Here is a 16657-nt window from a genome sequence, read left to right on the forward strand (position 1 = left end):
TTGCAAGAACGTAGAAAACGCCTCATTTGAAATCAATTTAATCCCGGTTACCAACATCCGACACCCCTCGCCGGAAGACGCAAGACGCAAATCCTTGAACGGAACCTTGCCCCGGTTCTCTTATAGGGGGAAAAAATAAATAAACCCTAGCAAAACACCCAAAAACATATTTCAAACCTCTTCGCTTTCCATTGTTGCAAAAATTCAGCCAAAAGTTACTGCTCCTTCCCTTGTGTTATTAAAAAAAAGCTAAGAATCTGTCACCGTTGCTCTCTGCCCCTCGAAGAAGCAGGGATTAGAATGAAGACGGACGGAGCTTTGCTAACAGCTTTGCTATCTCGAGGTTGCCAAATCGAGCGGGAAATATTTCACGTTCGACGGGTCCGGATGAGAAATGGGTTATTTGCCGGCACCGTTTGTCAAATCGCGCCGCATCCACTGTTGGGCGACATAACGCAAGGATGACAATTGTGACCTTACAGTTTATCATCTCGTCCAACTCGAATCATCTTCGCTTGCCATTAATCATCCTGGCCTTTCTTGCCAAGCTGAGCGGGTAAAAAACATCGAATTTCGCCCCAGACGGAAGGGTGCCCGTTTTTCAGGGGGTTGGAAAATCAGAGCGGGACAAAAGCTTCGTAAATGACGTCAGTCGCTATTTTGTTGGAAGGGTCGTATCTCCGTTATTGATCAGGGGTGAGACTCGGTCGTCTGCAGACTTGGCGGGAAAAATTCTCTCACTTTTCCAGGTTTCCCCTAGTTGAAATAATTAGAATTCCGTGACTTTCCGCGTGGAAAATTTAAGTATTTAGAAGTGAAAATGAACGATTTTTGGCAAGAATATCACTGCGACGACCAAAAACATTATGAAACTTTTTTCTTAAGGATTTCAATCAAGGAAAATTGCAATTTTTTTTTTGAAAAAAATAGTCCTTTCTTTACAATATTTTGAGTGTGATTCCTCTGAGTTACGAGGATTGAGCTTCGAACAATATTGAGGCTCAGTTTGTTTGTGCGGACAGCGCTTAAGTTTTCTCAAGTTTCAAGATAGTCTTTTTCATTAATTCCCTACTTTTCCCTGATTTTCCTGTCCTGATGAAATTCCCTGACAATTCCGAGTTCTCCAGGTATTCCGGACCTGTCGACAGCTAATTTGAAGTGGACGAATCCGATTTCATTCCATGACATTTGACTATTCAAACTAATAATCAATAAAAGGATAGCTGTATTTTTCGAATTTGAAAACTATATTTTTCCCCCTAAAACTTTTTCACCTGGTCAAATGGAGACAATAAAGATCGGATTTGACCCAGTAAAATGTACGAAGGCAGCAAAAACTTCCAGATTTCGTATGTTGAACCTGCAATAAGCAAGATTTTACGTCGTTTTTTATCGCTTCAGGCTCCTGAGCCGGAACTTCCTCCGTTATGAGTTTCCGTTTTCAAATCTCCTAAGGATTCTGTAATTTTTCTCAAATTATTTCTAAGTTTCTTGGTTATTTCTAAGTTTCTTGGTTATGTCTACAAAATCAAAACGCTGACACTAAACCAGAATCAACTGATCCATTTCGAATTTTGGGAAGAAAAGTATTTTTCTGTGATTAATTATTATAAAAGAAAGGTAATATCTCCAGGTAAGTCCATCTTCAAATCCTTGCCCTCGGTTTTTCATCACCACGGGACGGCTTCTCAGCGGGCCGATTATTGAAATTTCGTGTTTATCGGATGGACATGTACGTTAAACGGCGGAGCTTGATTGGTCGGCTATGTCTTGTCGCTGCTTTGTCGTGCTTTTGTCAGGTGGAATTCACGACACGCTAAAGGCACCTCTTGACTTTCCGACAGTATGTCGTTCTTTCTACCCGACAAAGGCACGACAAAGCAGCGATGAGACATAGCCGCCCAATCACGCTCCGTCTTTTAACCTATGTCATCTATGTCCACGAGACAAACACAAAATTTTAACAATCACGCTGCTCGGCCGCTTAAAGGCTTGGAGAGTCCGTAGCTATGCCTATTGCCTATAGCTTTGTCTTTTGCCATGATTACAGCTCTGGCTATGGCTATCTCTATAGTTTTGTTAACTGTCATGTCTAAAGCTCTTTCTATAGCTATTTCAGTGTTCGAAACTCACAGGCGCCAACGCGCCAAATGCGCCTAAAAAATCGGCCATGGCGCCTAAAAATGAAGGCTCTGCGCCAACGTGGCCATTAAAAATTGCTCCCTAAGAATCTGAATTTTCATATTAGGTGATTATTCGAAATTTCTACTTTTTCTTCTTCGACTGTTTGTGCTTTTTCTATTCTTTACGATTTCATTGTAAGTACTTTTGTCTTCCTCAAGTTTTATCTTCCTCAAGTTTTGTCTTCCTCAAGCTACTCTAGTTCTGTCACGAAAACATTTTGTGTCTAACTTTTCACTAAACGCGCCGTAATATATAGGCAAAAAGTCAATTTGGCCCCTAAAAAATCTTCAGTGGCGCCTAAAAATCGGGCTTGATGCGCCACATGGCTCCTAAAACTCAAAGGTGAGTTTCGAACACTGATAGCTATGTCTATAGCTTTGTTTGTAACTATGATGCAGCTATGTCTATAGCTTTGTTTGTAACTATGATGCAGCTATGTCTGTAGCTATGTCATGGCTATGTCTATAGCTATGTCTACACGGCGCAATCTGGCAGGCGTGCGAGGCCGAGTTCCGAGTGCTCTCCTTTGCGGCCGGCGCTTCCTCCTACTTCGCGCCTTTTTTTGGCGGCGGCGGCGGCGGCGGGGCTGCGGATGAGGCCGAGCACAATGCAATAATGATGTAACCGAGCCGCGAACAAAGGACGCGTTTACACCGCCACCTCAGCTTTGTTCACTTTGTTCCCCTCCCCCGCCCCCGCCCCGACCCCGGAAAATGAAAACGGAGGATCTCCTCGGAGCGTTCCGTCCCGTCCGAGAGCCATCAATCATCGAGCGTTCCCTCGCGTGTCGCCGTTCGCGGATCGGAATCCAAAACCGCGTAAGAGCCGGTTGAATTGTACGGGAGGTATGCGATTCTTACTCGGTGCGGACCCTGCTGCGGGTCTGCCCGGATGACCAGAGGATGAGCAACTCTGCGAGATGAGAAATGACTCGGCTCAACGGGGAGTGAACACGCGCAACCATTGATTGCTCCGGCAAGGTTTGCTCCTCTACGAGAAAAATTGTAAAAAAAGAAAAAAAAAAGAAAAAAAATTAAAATATGGGTCATCTCTTCACTGTTAAAAATTTTGAAGCATAAAGGAGATGTTGCATGCGTGAGGAGTTTGCGATTTGACTGATCATTCTTACGTAAAAGTTCGCGAGAAACACGATGGTGCCACTGGTTTTCTCTGAGATCAACTCCCAAGCTCAAAAAAAGCTCTCAAGTTGAGGCCAAAATGGAGGGGATATCCCACGCTATCCTGAGAGTCCACCTCTACATCACGACAAACTCTCCATGCAAAGATAGGGAGCAAATACATTGACAGGGCTGCCACCTTATTTGAGGACTCCAAAACTGATATCACGGCAACTCTGTCAATAGATTTGCTTCCTATCTTCGCATGGAGAGTTTGTCTTGATGTAGAGGTGGACTCTCAGGATAGCGTGGAATATCCCCTCCATTTTAGCCTCAACTTGAGAGCTTTTTTTGAGCTTACCGAATGATCGGTTTCCATGACCTTAAAAGTTCGGTGAAACCTTACCTCGTTACTCGGTTGGTCATGCGTTCCAAACGCCGTAATGCCGTTCGGTTCACAAAACCCAATACTTAGGTTTTGCCACCGAACAACCGCATACCGAAGGGTTCGGCAGAAATCACCGAACTTTTTTTTGCAGTGTACTGAATCTAAAACTCTGATATGGACGCAATATGATAAATACCTAAACAATTAGGGGGAAACTCCTGAAAAGAGGGCACTTACTAAGTCGGCAATAAGAGAATAACAATGCAACACCGCGCCAAACCCTCGTTATCGTGCGTTAACTCTCTACGTTACCTCTGCGCTATCAGCGGCTGAGGGAATCGGGTCATGAAGATATGCTAGAGGTTCAGAGATCGAGTTCCGAATATAAACCGATCCGATCGATTGAAATTCGTAGTTTTTAGTAGAGAGGCCAATTTGATTGTGTCGAACTATGGAAAATGAGGAGCATTGATAAAGCTATCTTTCTGTCAGTAATTGCAGGGTCACGGGCAACTTAATGCGAGATCGAAGATAGCCTTTCACTCTGATTGCGAGTTCAACATGAGGGCTGTTTTTGCACGCGAAAGATTCCTCGCAGTTGCAATATTGCAGCAGCTATTCTGGCCAGTGTGCATGAAGAAAGTGAATCAATGAATGGATAGATGAATGTTAGTTAGTCCACGCCCAATGTTAGTGTCTTGCGGTGGATCTTGAGCTTTTGCGCAATGTATGTAGTAAAATCGATGTATTTCAAATTTTAAAAATTTCGGTTTGTTATTTAGGGGAAATCAAAATTTCAGTCCAGTAGATCGATCATTAAGGAATGTTCGTGCTGAAAATCACGTTTCAAAATCTTGGAATGAAGTTAAAAGTACTGTTTTCATTTTGTAGCCGATTTCAATGTATCGATATCGATGGTTAATCGAGACAGTGCTTTGGACTTAGTTTCAAAACTTTGGAACATGATTCTCGACATGAAAATTCCTTGTTGATTTATCTACGGACTGTAATTTAGTATTTCACACTGTAATCCACCTATAGATTAAAATTTGAAATATATCGATCATAACAGAAAGGAGGGTATGGATTTGATCGACATAAATCGGTCGAAAAATAAAAACATGAATCGATAGAAAAACAAAAATATGAATTAATCGAAGTGCACCGATTGACGCCAATTCCACCGACAAATTATGAAACAAATGGTATTGATTCGATCGAAATATAAAAACGAGAACTGATCGACTTGAATCGGTCAACAATTCCTCGAATCGATCGACAGCTCCTCAAATCGATCGACAAACCCCCTGGATCCGTTGAAAAACCTTTGAATCGATCGACAAGTCCAATCGACCGACCAACCCGTGAATCGATCAAAATCAAATTTTTTCAATCGGTTCACGTTTGCATGATTCAATCAATACATGTTGATCCAATCGACACCGGTTTTTCAATAATTTATCGATCGGTTCACGTCGATCGATTCATTCTTTTATTTTCCAATCGATTCATCTCCATCGAATCTATACCCTGGTAAAAATTGACCATAAGAGCTGCGTTTCAAAATACCATAGGAATTCTTATAACCGGCTAAAGAAGGCTACAGAAAATCATATAGCTGGCTGTAGAATGCGGAGAAAATCATACGGCCGGGCTATGCGAAGCGATAAAAAATTATGCACCCGGGCTATAGTTCCTATCGCCGGGCTTTACACTGCTTTATCGCCTGGCTGTTGCTTTTTCGCCATCGATTATAAAAGGCTATAAGACATTGTGTAGAAATTCGTGTGCTTTGAAAAGCATTAAGTTTGATACGGAACCACCTTAATACGAGGGTCATCCAAAAAGTAAGGTTCCCTACCTTGTATCTTCCGAGCGAAACGAGATAAATCAAATCGGTAAAAAGGCACATATTAGGCATACTCTAAGCTTTAAAACAAGCTCAAGTTTTTGAAAATCGGTCAAAGGATTTGCGAGTAAACTTAATTTTACTGAGACAACCTCCTGTCGCCGCATGCCCACCTCCGGGGTCAGGATGCGCGGAGAGTCGATTATTGAAGACTCGGGTTATCGCCTCTATACATCACATCAACAAGGAATTTTAAATTCTTCATTAAGTAGGCCTTACCTCACTTTTTGACGTAGTCTCCACATCTTTTTTTGACATTTCTGGTATCATTACAGCAGCTTCTTGATGCCCTCCGCGTAGAAGTTTTCGCCTTGACTTAAAAACCAGTCATTGACAGCGATCTGCACTTCCACATCAGTTGCTTTGCGTAGGGAAATTTTCCCCCAATCCTTCAAACTCTCTTCCTTTAGCTTCATGTGACTTTCATTTGTTCCCGAGCGGAAAAGCTTCCACGATGGAAGCGATTTTCAACCGATTTAGAGGTACAGATAGCTGTCAATGACTAGTTTCAGAGTCAAGGTGAAAGCTTCTACGCGGAGGGCATCAAGAAGCTGCTGTAATGATACCAGAAATGTCAAAAAAAGATGTGGAGACTACGTCAAAAAGTAAGGTAAGGCCTACTCAATGAAGAATTTAAAATTCCTTGTTGATGTGATGTATAGAGGCGATAACCCGAGTCTTCAATAATCGACTCTCCGCGCATCCTGACCCCGGAGGTGGGCACGCGGCGACAGGAGGTTGTCTCAGTAAAATTAAGTTTCCTCGCGAATCCTTTGACCGATTTTCAAAAACTTGAGCTTGTTCTAAAGCTTAGAGTATGCCTAATATGTGCCTTTTTACCGATTTGACTTATCTCGTTTCGCTCGGAAGATACAAGGTAGGGAACCTCACTTTTTGGATGACCCTCGTATTTACAAAACACACGTTATATTTTCCTTTAATACATATTTTTTTTTAATCAATTAAAACGAGAATACTAATCCACACAGGATGTGCAAACATTTCAAAATCATGAGTTGAATGACGCTGACTCCGCCAGATTAAATATTAGAGCCTAACACAAAGCGGAGCGGCGACGCACTGGCGCCTACAAACCTAACAGGGATACTTCACGCATTGCGCAACGCGTGAAGTATCCTTGTTAGGTTTGTAGGCGCCAATGCGCGTTTTGCGCTGGCTGCCCGCCTGCCGCACCACAGCGTGCCGCGGCGCTTGAAGCAACTATTTCACACCAGAGGTATTGCACAGTATCATACGAAACTGAAGGCGCTCTAATATATTAGGAATGGCAGGCATCCATCAAAAGTACGGAGCTTTCCTCGCAAAATAAATCAAGGTACTACGGCCAAAAAAGAGAACAGTGGTCCAAAAACTCACTAAGTCCTAGCATCCGTAATTAGTGACGTCTAGCATACACTTTATCGCCTGGCTGTGAGTTGCTTAATCGCCATCGGCTATTGAAGGCTATAAGAAATTGTGTAGCCGGCTATAGAAGTTATTGGTAATCTTACAGCCGGCCGTAGGTCTATGGTATTTTGGAACACAGATTCTACTGCCAATTTTTACCAGGGTACACCCTCCACCAAGAATGCATTGCGCATAAGCTAAAGACCCCCTTTGGACCGGAGGAGGAACTTACCGATTAAGCCAGTTATCGGGAACGAAGATGTTGTACCAGGAGAGTCTCTTATGTCTATCGAAAGAGGGCGGCGGGGAGCCGGAAGTGGAGGGCGGGCCGCTGTTGGGCCCGCTTCCCGGGACGAGGGAGCTCTTGCGCCTCTTGCGCTCGAGCTTGCCGACGTGCCACGACTTACGTCGTCCCCTCTTGTCCTCGAGCTCCTCTTTGCTGAGGCTTATGGTCAGCGAGTTCTTCTTCTTGTCCTTGCCCTTCTTCCCGGCGTAGTCCGAGGTCTCCATGATGTCCGCCAGGGGGAGCGCCCCGGTGCTCCATTTCTTCTTGGACAGGTCCTTGTCCGGGTTGTTGTTGGTCGCGCGGAGGAACACCTCCGTATCCATTTTGCTTATCCAAAAATCACGCTGAGACAATCTGATTCGGACTCGGGAGGAAATCCGGATTTCTCATTACGAAAATAGAACGGTCACTAGAACTACACTTACAACTACGCGATTACACAAGGATTATTATATAGATATAGATATAGATATAGAATTGGGATTTTAAACTGAGGTTATAATTTTAAAGTTGAACGCCGGCCACGCGCGGGATTTCGAGAGAGCGGGAACGGAAACGAACGCTAAAAAGAACGGTGAACGAACACTACACAATGAAAATGCCCGGACGCTTCGCTAGTCGCTCGAGACTCGGCGACCTTTCCTTCCTCCTGTAAATTTTGACTCAATTTTTCGATTTCAAATTATCAACGCTTCACTCAAAGGCTAGGATCCGATCGGCTAAGCACTGCCCGGTCTGTGCGGAGAGGGAATACCTAAAACAAAAGAAAAAAACCAAAAAGAAATGAAACGAAAGTAAAATTTTAACGAACGGAAAATAAAAGAAGATAAAAGAAAATTAAATTAATACTGGAAAAATTGTAAAATGTGAAAATAAAAATGGTAAAAAAAGGACATGAAAATGGTAAAAAGTGAACATGTCAATCACTGGAAGAAAACACATTGGATCTAGAGTCCAGACTCTTAAAAACAACGACAAGAAAAAATACTCTCGATTCAATCGGATTTTTGCTTGAATCAAAACGAAATCCGCTTAAATTAAGAGGCTTGGTTCTCGATTTAAGCTAGATTCTGACTGAATCAAGAGTACTTTTTGCTGTCGATGTTTTTAAGAGTCCGCACTCTAGATCCAATGTGTTTTTTTTTCCAGTGTAGTCCCAAAAACATAGGAAAAAAGAAAATCAAAACTTACAACAAACGTAAAAAAGCTAGGGGGCCGTTTAAAATATTCTTATCGCCTCAAGTAGGGGAGAGCGGGTCGAGGCGTTACGCCATTTTGATTATGAATGTTGAGAGGTAAGGACCTACAAAAATCTTACAGAGCTAAGAGGAAGGGTCATCAAATCCAAAATTTAGCGTTATTTATGTTATGTATGGACGCAAATGACAATACTCTCTTGTACATCTGGGTCATGTGAATGGCATTCCATTTGACATTACAAAGTGGGTGCAATTTTATTTACATAAGGACGCAATTAAAGCAACAGGAACTATACTAATCGTGATGTAGTTTCTGTCATGCATGTGTTCTTATAGATCTCAGGGCGCATGTCAGATAAGATATAGTTCCTTCTGATTTAAATGCGCCCATACGTGAAATGAGATGAGAAATCATAATAAAAAAGAAACTGCAAAAGAATGGGAAAAAAACAAACTAAAAAGTGAAACACACCAAAATAAAACTTAAAGAAATCCAAATAGATCCAAGCTGGGCTAATCTTGTATTCCTAAGAAAACTTGTAGTTCCGGAAGTAGAATAAGGTAGAAAAGTCGAGTAAAACTGGTACCATCCATCCATACGTGGATAGAAAGGTCGCACTGAATCCTAAGTCACTAGATCTTAGTGCGGAACTACGGGAACAGCCCGCGACATTCTGGGGCGCGCACCTTTCTGCACGAAGGACAAGTGGAAAAAGTTAAGTGAAATATTTACACTAAAAACATTACAGGGTAAGACGACGGTGTTAGCTCCAGGCGTAAACCTTGATTCGAGACAGGGAAAATCGGTTTCACGCACTATTAACACTTCGAAGCCGGGAATTTTGAATTTTCGCAAATCACAATAATAATGAGTGCACCACACGTCGAGTGTATGATAAAGGAAATATGGAGAGTGAAAAATGCTCCTTGTAGAGTTGACACTCAAGTCAAAATCGCGGCTAAAGTCTGTGCGTCTCCTACGAATTGACAACACCACGAGCACTAAATCTTAGACCGGAACTTGGAGGTTCGCGCAGTCGTAGCGATAACAGCTTCACTGATAACACGTTAAAAGTATGATCAAAGAGATCAAAAGAGGAGGAAAGGGGGTCACAAACCTATAAATCATTACCCATCAGCCAAAAAACTTAAATCGGTCGTTTGAGTAATGAAAATGACACTGCGTGCACAGAATTCTCGACCCTGACGAGATTTTTACTTTTAGGGATCTAGAAAGACTGTAAAAGCGCATAAAGATGAAGAGAGAGGAAAAATGGTAGGGGAAAGAGGGGCTCGGGTAAAATTCAGTGACTGCTCAGACTGAAATTAAGACTCAAATTGTGTGTCCCTTTCAAAAGAAGAACACTACACTAAAAACACTAAGCGCCTCAGCTAGAATGGGATTATTACGTTAAGGACTTATCAAACAAAACTACGGAAAGAGGAAAGAGGGGGAGGCTTAGGTAAACTAAAGCGAATGTTTGAGTGCAATTTAATCATATCACTATGCAATTGCAGAGGTTTTTTAAAATATTTTTGATTTTATTTTTGATTTCCTCTCTTTCTTATCAGCAGTTGAAGACACCTTAAGGCGTCAAAACGTATTTGTTTTTAATGTTGGTTTTTAGCCTTGTTTCCGCGATTTCTCTCGTTCCTCATTCATGCGTCTACTCAGATCAATATTAAACCTTCTGCTTCAAAATGACACTGTGCGGGCACTATATCCTCATCCAGGACGAGATTTACTGGTTGAGGGCTCTCCGAATGACGAACAATCGTCTCTACTTGGAAAAGAAAGGAGTGTTTAGATTAGCTCCAGCGATTACTCAGATCAAAATTAGGACTTGAAATTGGTCTCGGCAGTTCCAGGATAAGATATAGTGGATACTGAATCTCAAAGCGGAAGTTGGCGGATATTACGTAAGAGCTCGGCGCGGAAAACGAGATGAGGGTGGGGCACTCGGGGCAGGGGTCCTCCCGCGAACCGAAACTGAAATCATCACCAAAACGCACGACACTCGTGGAGCTTTCGACGACAAGACGATAATCCCGAAGGAGGACTGCGGAAGGCGGCGTTAATGGCTCCTCGGATAACGCGACGATAACGCGACGGTAAACAGGTAAACTGATACTGATCCTGGTTCTCGGTGCAGGTATCACTCTCCGGGCGGCATCCGAGAGGCGGGGCGCCGGGGGGGACGGGGGGGCTCGGACATGAATGGACGAACCTTGTAATCAGAGTGTCGCGGCGGTGGCGGGCGACAGGGTCAGAGCGGGGCGGGGGGCGGGCGGGAAAGTTCAAATCCCTCGGAGAACCATGGTCAAGTGCCGACTCCGGCCGAGGTCTTGAACTCCTCGCGAACTGATCCCATGACGTCATAACGTCACCGATCATGCCTGAGTGACACCCGTGAAAATCCGGCCCTGGTTACGCAACGCGGTGCCTATGTCACACTAAAAAACTAGGTTGTTTCGTCGCCTGGTTCACAAAAAGGCGTAACTACATTTGAGGGGCTTGGAGGACAAGCAGAAGAAGCATAAGTGCAGATTTTGAAAAAAATCGAGGTATCAATGATTGCAAATAAAAATAGTCTTAATGCTATTCTGTGAAAAATTCGCTTCTAAATTCCAATGTTTAAGCATAAAAAAGTCGGTTTGAACTTTCTTTCCTCCATGAGGCTCCATGTACTTTCGAAACTTCAAACCCATAATTCTCTAAATAGTAAAAACTGCACTTATGCGCCTTGTCTTCCAAGCCCCTCATATTGAGATGAGCCCGGGAATGTATTGAGTGATATAAACGACAGGGCTCATCGCAAATCGTAGCTACGAACTTGTGTCGTAAAGGCGACAATACGAGCCGTAAATATACTAAGGTCTCTTAGTATTGAGATTTAAGGACAAGAGAAATCCATTAGTGATTGACTTCGGCCGGAAATTAAGACATAACAGTGTCACAAACCGGATTAATCCGGGAAAGATTACATTTTCGCGGATTGCAAAGATTATAAACTGGACGGACGCCGGGGAATTAGGGGTGTACCAGGTCAGGGAACGTTGGAATGCAAGACGGAACGGTGGAGAGGGATTCGGGAGTGAGTTTGATCGAAGATCACGGAAAACATTCAAACTGTGTAATCTTTATTCCCGTTTGTGATATCTGTGATCCGACTTATCTCAACTCACCACGTCTAAAAGTATTTGCTCTTAATTCGAGCAAAATTGTCAAAATTGGGCACCCCTTAGCTCCTTCTTTACACCTGCAGGTCATTAGTGAAAATGTACTTAAGCTCTAAAATCAGCAGAATCAGCGAAGCGACTTGACTGATTAAGAGTGTGTAAGAGACATCGAGATAAGAGCTGTCATCCAGCGACTCAAGCCTAGGGTGTGAGGTAAATGTCAGTGTAAATCAGTCTGCACCCAAGCGCGAACGGAAAATGCCAGAGATCAGATCTGTGCACTCATCATCGACAGCAACCTTTAACAGTCGTTTAACGAAGTGTACAAACATCGCAACCGGCCGTTAGCAGGTGTTGCAAGTATTGTGCAAAGTCTCTTCCATTTGTGAAATAACCAAGAGGTTGATTTTACTAGCGATAATTTAAATTTCAGAATCGTCGTTCTTCAGTCGCTGCGTTTTCAAAGTGGAGAGAGACGCCACCGCAATCTTAGCAACCGCTGATAGAAATTTAAGGATGTTTCGATATTAGACTTTTCAAATACTGATGAAGCCTTAAAATCTAAAATTTTAATGCGAGAGATAGAATCGGGACACTCGTAATTTTCGGATAGCTTTGCTAAGTCATCAAGACTGGAGAGGTAGAATTTAAAAACATTTTTAGTACAGACAGGTATTGCTGAGATCGATCTAGTTTCACTTCACGTGCGGTAAGGAGACCAAAATGACTATTTTTCAACTAATTTTTACCGTGGATTTTTCTCTAAATGCATACTACTTTTTTATTAGTTCAAAATAATCACTTTCACGTGACCACATTTCCATAGAATGAGAGATACTCGTACAACATTGGAGTCTAATGCTGTCACACTGGGGGAAAATACCCTGAAAACACTAGCACATTGCACAGTTTCTTTGGATAAAATATCAAATAGTTGGAAACCTTTTAAAAATTGTCTGATATTCTAACTTTCATTAGAGCTCACATGTTTTCTGTAAGTGAAATTGTTGAATTTTTCGGCTTTTTTGCTTTCCCCGCAAAATAGCTTGGAACAAAGTTTAGCAGGAGAAAATTTACGACCAGTTGAATTCAAAACTACTCCTAACTGCTATTTTTTTTTTTTTTTTTTATTATTATTATTATTATTATTTTTTTTAATGCCTCTGTGTGTGTTTGAGTCGAACCAGGGTGGGAAAATTTCATTGAGAAAAAAATCTTGAAATTTCACTTGAAATATTTCATGGATTTTCAGAAATTCACTGAAAAAAAACACACACATTAGATTTACAGTCCTGACTCTTGAAAACATTGACAAGAAAAAATACTCTTGATTCAATCAGATTTTTGCTTAAATCAAGAGGAAATCCGCTCAAATTAAGAGGCTTGGTTCTTGATTTAAGCTTAAATCCGATTGAATCAAGAGCATTTTTTCTTGTCGATGTTTTTAACAGTCTGAACTCTAGATCCAATGTGTTTTTTCCCAGTGTCTATGGAAGACATTGAAAGATACCGGTTCCTTTTCATGTTGCGCAAAGTGTAGAAATTGTTTCTTTTCAGAATTTTTGTGTGTTTGAGTGCGGGTTGCACACTCTAGCCCCTGAAAAATATGAAATATCCCCAGCCTCATGAAATTCCATGAAATATTTTACCGGAATTTCCAATCTTTCATTTCTTCAATACGTCTCATACCAAACTGGAAAAAAAATACATTGGATCTAGAGTCCAGACTCTTAAAAACATCGACAAGAAAAAATACTCTTGGTTCAATCAGATTTAAGCTTAAATCAAGAACCAAGCCTTTTAATTTGAGCGGATTTCCTTTTGATTTAAGCTTCAATCTGATTGAATCAAGAGTATTTTTTCTTGTCAATGTTTTCAAGAGTCTGGACTCTAGATCCAATGTGTTCTTTTTTCCAGTGCACCCTGCGGGCCGATTGTTGAAATTGATAGACAAAGCTATAGACAAAGGAGACATAGGGAGTATGGAGCGATCCTATTGGTTGAAATGGGTGGTTCCTATAGACAAAGGGAGAAAATGATAGACTAACTGTCGGGTCTCTCGTGGGTTGCCGTTAGTTAGTCTATTACCTACCTCCTATGTCCATTGCCACCACTCGCTTCCACCAATAGGATCCCTCCAAATCCCTTTTGTCGTCTTTGTCTATAGCTTTGTCTATCAGTTTCAATAATCAGCCTGCTGGGTGGAACTTGGTCCATTCTAAGAACAGATGCTTGGATGCAAGACCGCGTGAATTCCTTTGCAAGACCCAGACCTTCGACGTCCCCGGGAGCCGTGACGCCGTGGCCCAATGTCAGCGGTTCAAAAAGCGCGCCAAAACCTCGGTAAACGGACAAGGTCAACAGGGCCTTGAACGAAATTGTCAACCGCTCCGAAGCAGCCTTTAACAACTAGACCAACGCCGCGTGGATTAGCCTGATTATTTCCTCGCCTACTACTTCGCGACTTCGCCTGCCGCCGGGTTGTCACGACCGAGGACCTCCCTCCGGAACGCTTCGATCGCGGCGGGTAGGCGCGGGGAACTTGGCAACAGCGCTCATTGTGCGTAGACCGATTCGCCCCCCGGCTTCCCGTTAATTGATGCAAAATCGTTGTACACAATTTAATACTCTATTTAATCGGTCGTATTAAACTTGTGGTGACGGCGCTGTTGCCGAGTTCACCGTGCATCGGATAATGCCTCGAGTGAAACACTAGGGGTGCGGCTTGTCTAAATTTAGTGCGATTCGCGAGTCGAGAGCCGAGAGCGAGACTGGAGTAGAGAAGTGGAGTGGAGTGAGAGGCGCGATACAACTATTTCGACTTCCGAATAGGTAAAATTGTATATCCACGAAATGAGGGAGAACTTTTTTGGCTGGCTCAGAGACTGTAACGCATGGGTAGAAAAGTTGGATGGGTCGGAACGCGCGATACAACTGTTTCGACTTTCAAGTAGGTAAAATTGTATATCCACGAAATGAAGGAGAACTTTTTTGGCCGGATCAGAGACTGTAACGCATGGGTAGAAAAGTTGGATAGGACGCAACGCGCGATACAACTATTTGGACTTCCAAATAGGTAAAATTGTATATGCACGAAATGAAGGAGAGCGTGAACTCTTTTCGACAGACTCGGAGACTTTAACGCATGAGTGGAAAAGTTGAATGGGGCGAAACGCGTGATACAACTATTTTGACTTGAGAAGAAGATAAAATTTCATGTCCTCAGAATTATGAAGAACATGGTGTTCTGTATCACTCAAACCATTCGGCTCGTCAAACCCAACTTTCAGTTCGTGTTGCCGAACGCACGGTTCGCATTACCGACGTACGAGGTTAAAAGAGCTGATGAAAGAAATTTGATAAAACACGAATCAGATAATCAGTTGCGCACTCAGGAAAGAACACTCGACACACTGAATTTCACAGTGCAAAAACATTGACTTTTTGGGAAAATTACTGTGCAAATGTTGAATTTTTTACAGAATTGCTGCTTTTACGAATATTTGAAATTAGTTCCGGTATGGGTCAGTTGCGCTGATCACAGAATCGTGTTTTGATGCTTGATTCTCGTGGATTAATCATAATTAGATCCGTCCAAACAGCAACTTTCTACGTTGAATTGGAAACAGAGGAAACCGTATTTCTATCAGAGGGAACTATATGAGCATTACGACGAGAGCCCTGTTATGCACATATTCTAATGGGTCTCAGGGCTCGTGTCTTAATGCACATAGTTCCGTTAGATAGAAATACGTCCAATTTCAATCGAGATACCGCTTTTTGAAAAGTAGGGTTTTTGACGTCATCCACCGCGGTAGTGACACCCTTAGTTTCTTCCATTTTGCTTCTATCCAACTTTTACGTTGAGCAACCAGTGTAAAAAATGTGCGTCACGCTGACTGATGAAAGCAACGTTGAAGAAACCAAGGGTGTCACTACCGTGGTGGATGACGTCAAAAACCCGACTTTTCAAAGGCGATATCTCGGTTCATATTGGACGTAGAAAGTTGCTGTTTAGACGGCTCTTACAATATTCAGCTGAGCCACAAAAATCAAGCATCGAAACACGATTCTGTTACCAGCGCAACTGACCCATTTGATCCTCCATCGAAACCTTATCATTAGAGATGATGGACCTGATCGGTGACGATCTGACGACACGGCCTGCGCGCTAACAAGGCCGAGCGTGGCGGTGCGGCGTACGCGACCGTATTGTTCGTGTGTAAACACCACACCACAGCACACCGACGTCGGTGGACGGTGGAAGTCGTTTGTTCGCAGAAGTGTTAGCTCTGTGCAAGCTTGTTCCCTGTTTCCGGCCCGCATCCCGCCGCCGCCTTCTTATTCTTATTCTCCGCCTTTTTCTTCTTCTTCGTCTTCTCGATCCGTTTCATAATCGGAGCGACTCCGAAGGCTGCCACTACTGCCGCTTGGACTCAGAGCATGCACTTTTCCCATCGCAAATCCGCGCTAATTAATCCCGCTAATGAGGTGTCTCCGCTCGGACCGATCACCCAAACACTGCGGTAGCGAGACGTAAATGATTGATTATCGATATTTCCCCGTTTGAAGCTATGATAAAGGATCGATTATTAAAGTCACACCCTGTTTATCGATCTATTTCCATAGGTTTAAATGACAGATCAATTGATACATCGCAAAGTGCGTCACGCTACTGCCAGGCACGCGCCATCCTGGCTCCGGCTCTCGCACATTTCGTCGCTCCTCTAACGTAAGGACGTATCTAAATTTTCACACGAGCCCCAGAATGCATAGAGCTATTTGGAAAACAGGACTCACGTCGAAATCTAGATACCCCCTTACGTCAGAGGAGCGTCGACTTGTCAAGTGCAGTCCGTGCGTTACGTCACGCATTTTTTTTCGGGTGTTCGACAAGTACCTATCAAGTACCTTCCTAGCCGCCCCCTCGCCCATTTTGGATAAGTGACGTAATGTATGGATGGCTTCTGGGCGAAGTTGAAGACA

General features: G+C 42.9%; 1 protein-coding gene across 9 annotated transcripts in view; it reads right to left on the reverse strand.

Annotated features, from left to right (window-relative positions):
• The window catches only part of mtd (TLD domain-containing protein mustard), a 573843-nt gene that overhangs the window by 330204 nt on the left and 226982 nt on the right, over positions 1 to 16657 (reverse strand). For 8 of the 9 annotated variants that reach the window (XM_072302170.1, XM_072302172.1, XM_072302169.1 and 5 more), the window contains exon 2: positions 7239 to 8046. The exons of the other annotated variant lie outside the window; for it this stretch is intronic. In XM_072302170.1, coding sequence (XP_072158271.1) covers positions 7239 to 7615 — 377 coding nt within the window. In that variant the 5' untranslated portion in view covers positions 7616 to 8046. The remainder of the gene's footprint in view (positions 1 to 7238; positions 8047 to 16657) is intronic. 9 annotated transcript variants of the gene reach the window in all.

This window comes from Bemisia tabaci, chromosome 7 (assembly GCF_918797505.1).
Source record: "Bemisia tabaci chromosome 7, PGI_BMITA_v3".
In the NCBI taxonomy this organism is placed as follows: domain Eukaryota; kingdom Metazoa; phylum Arthropoda; class Insecta; order Hemiptera; family Aleyrodidae; genus Bemisia; species Bemisia tabaci.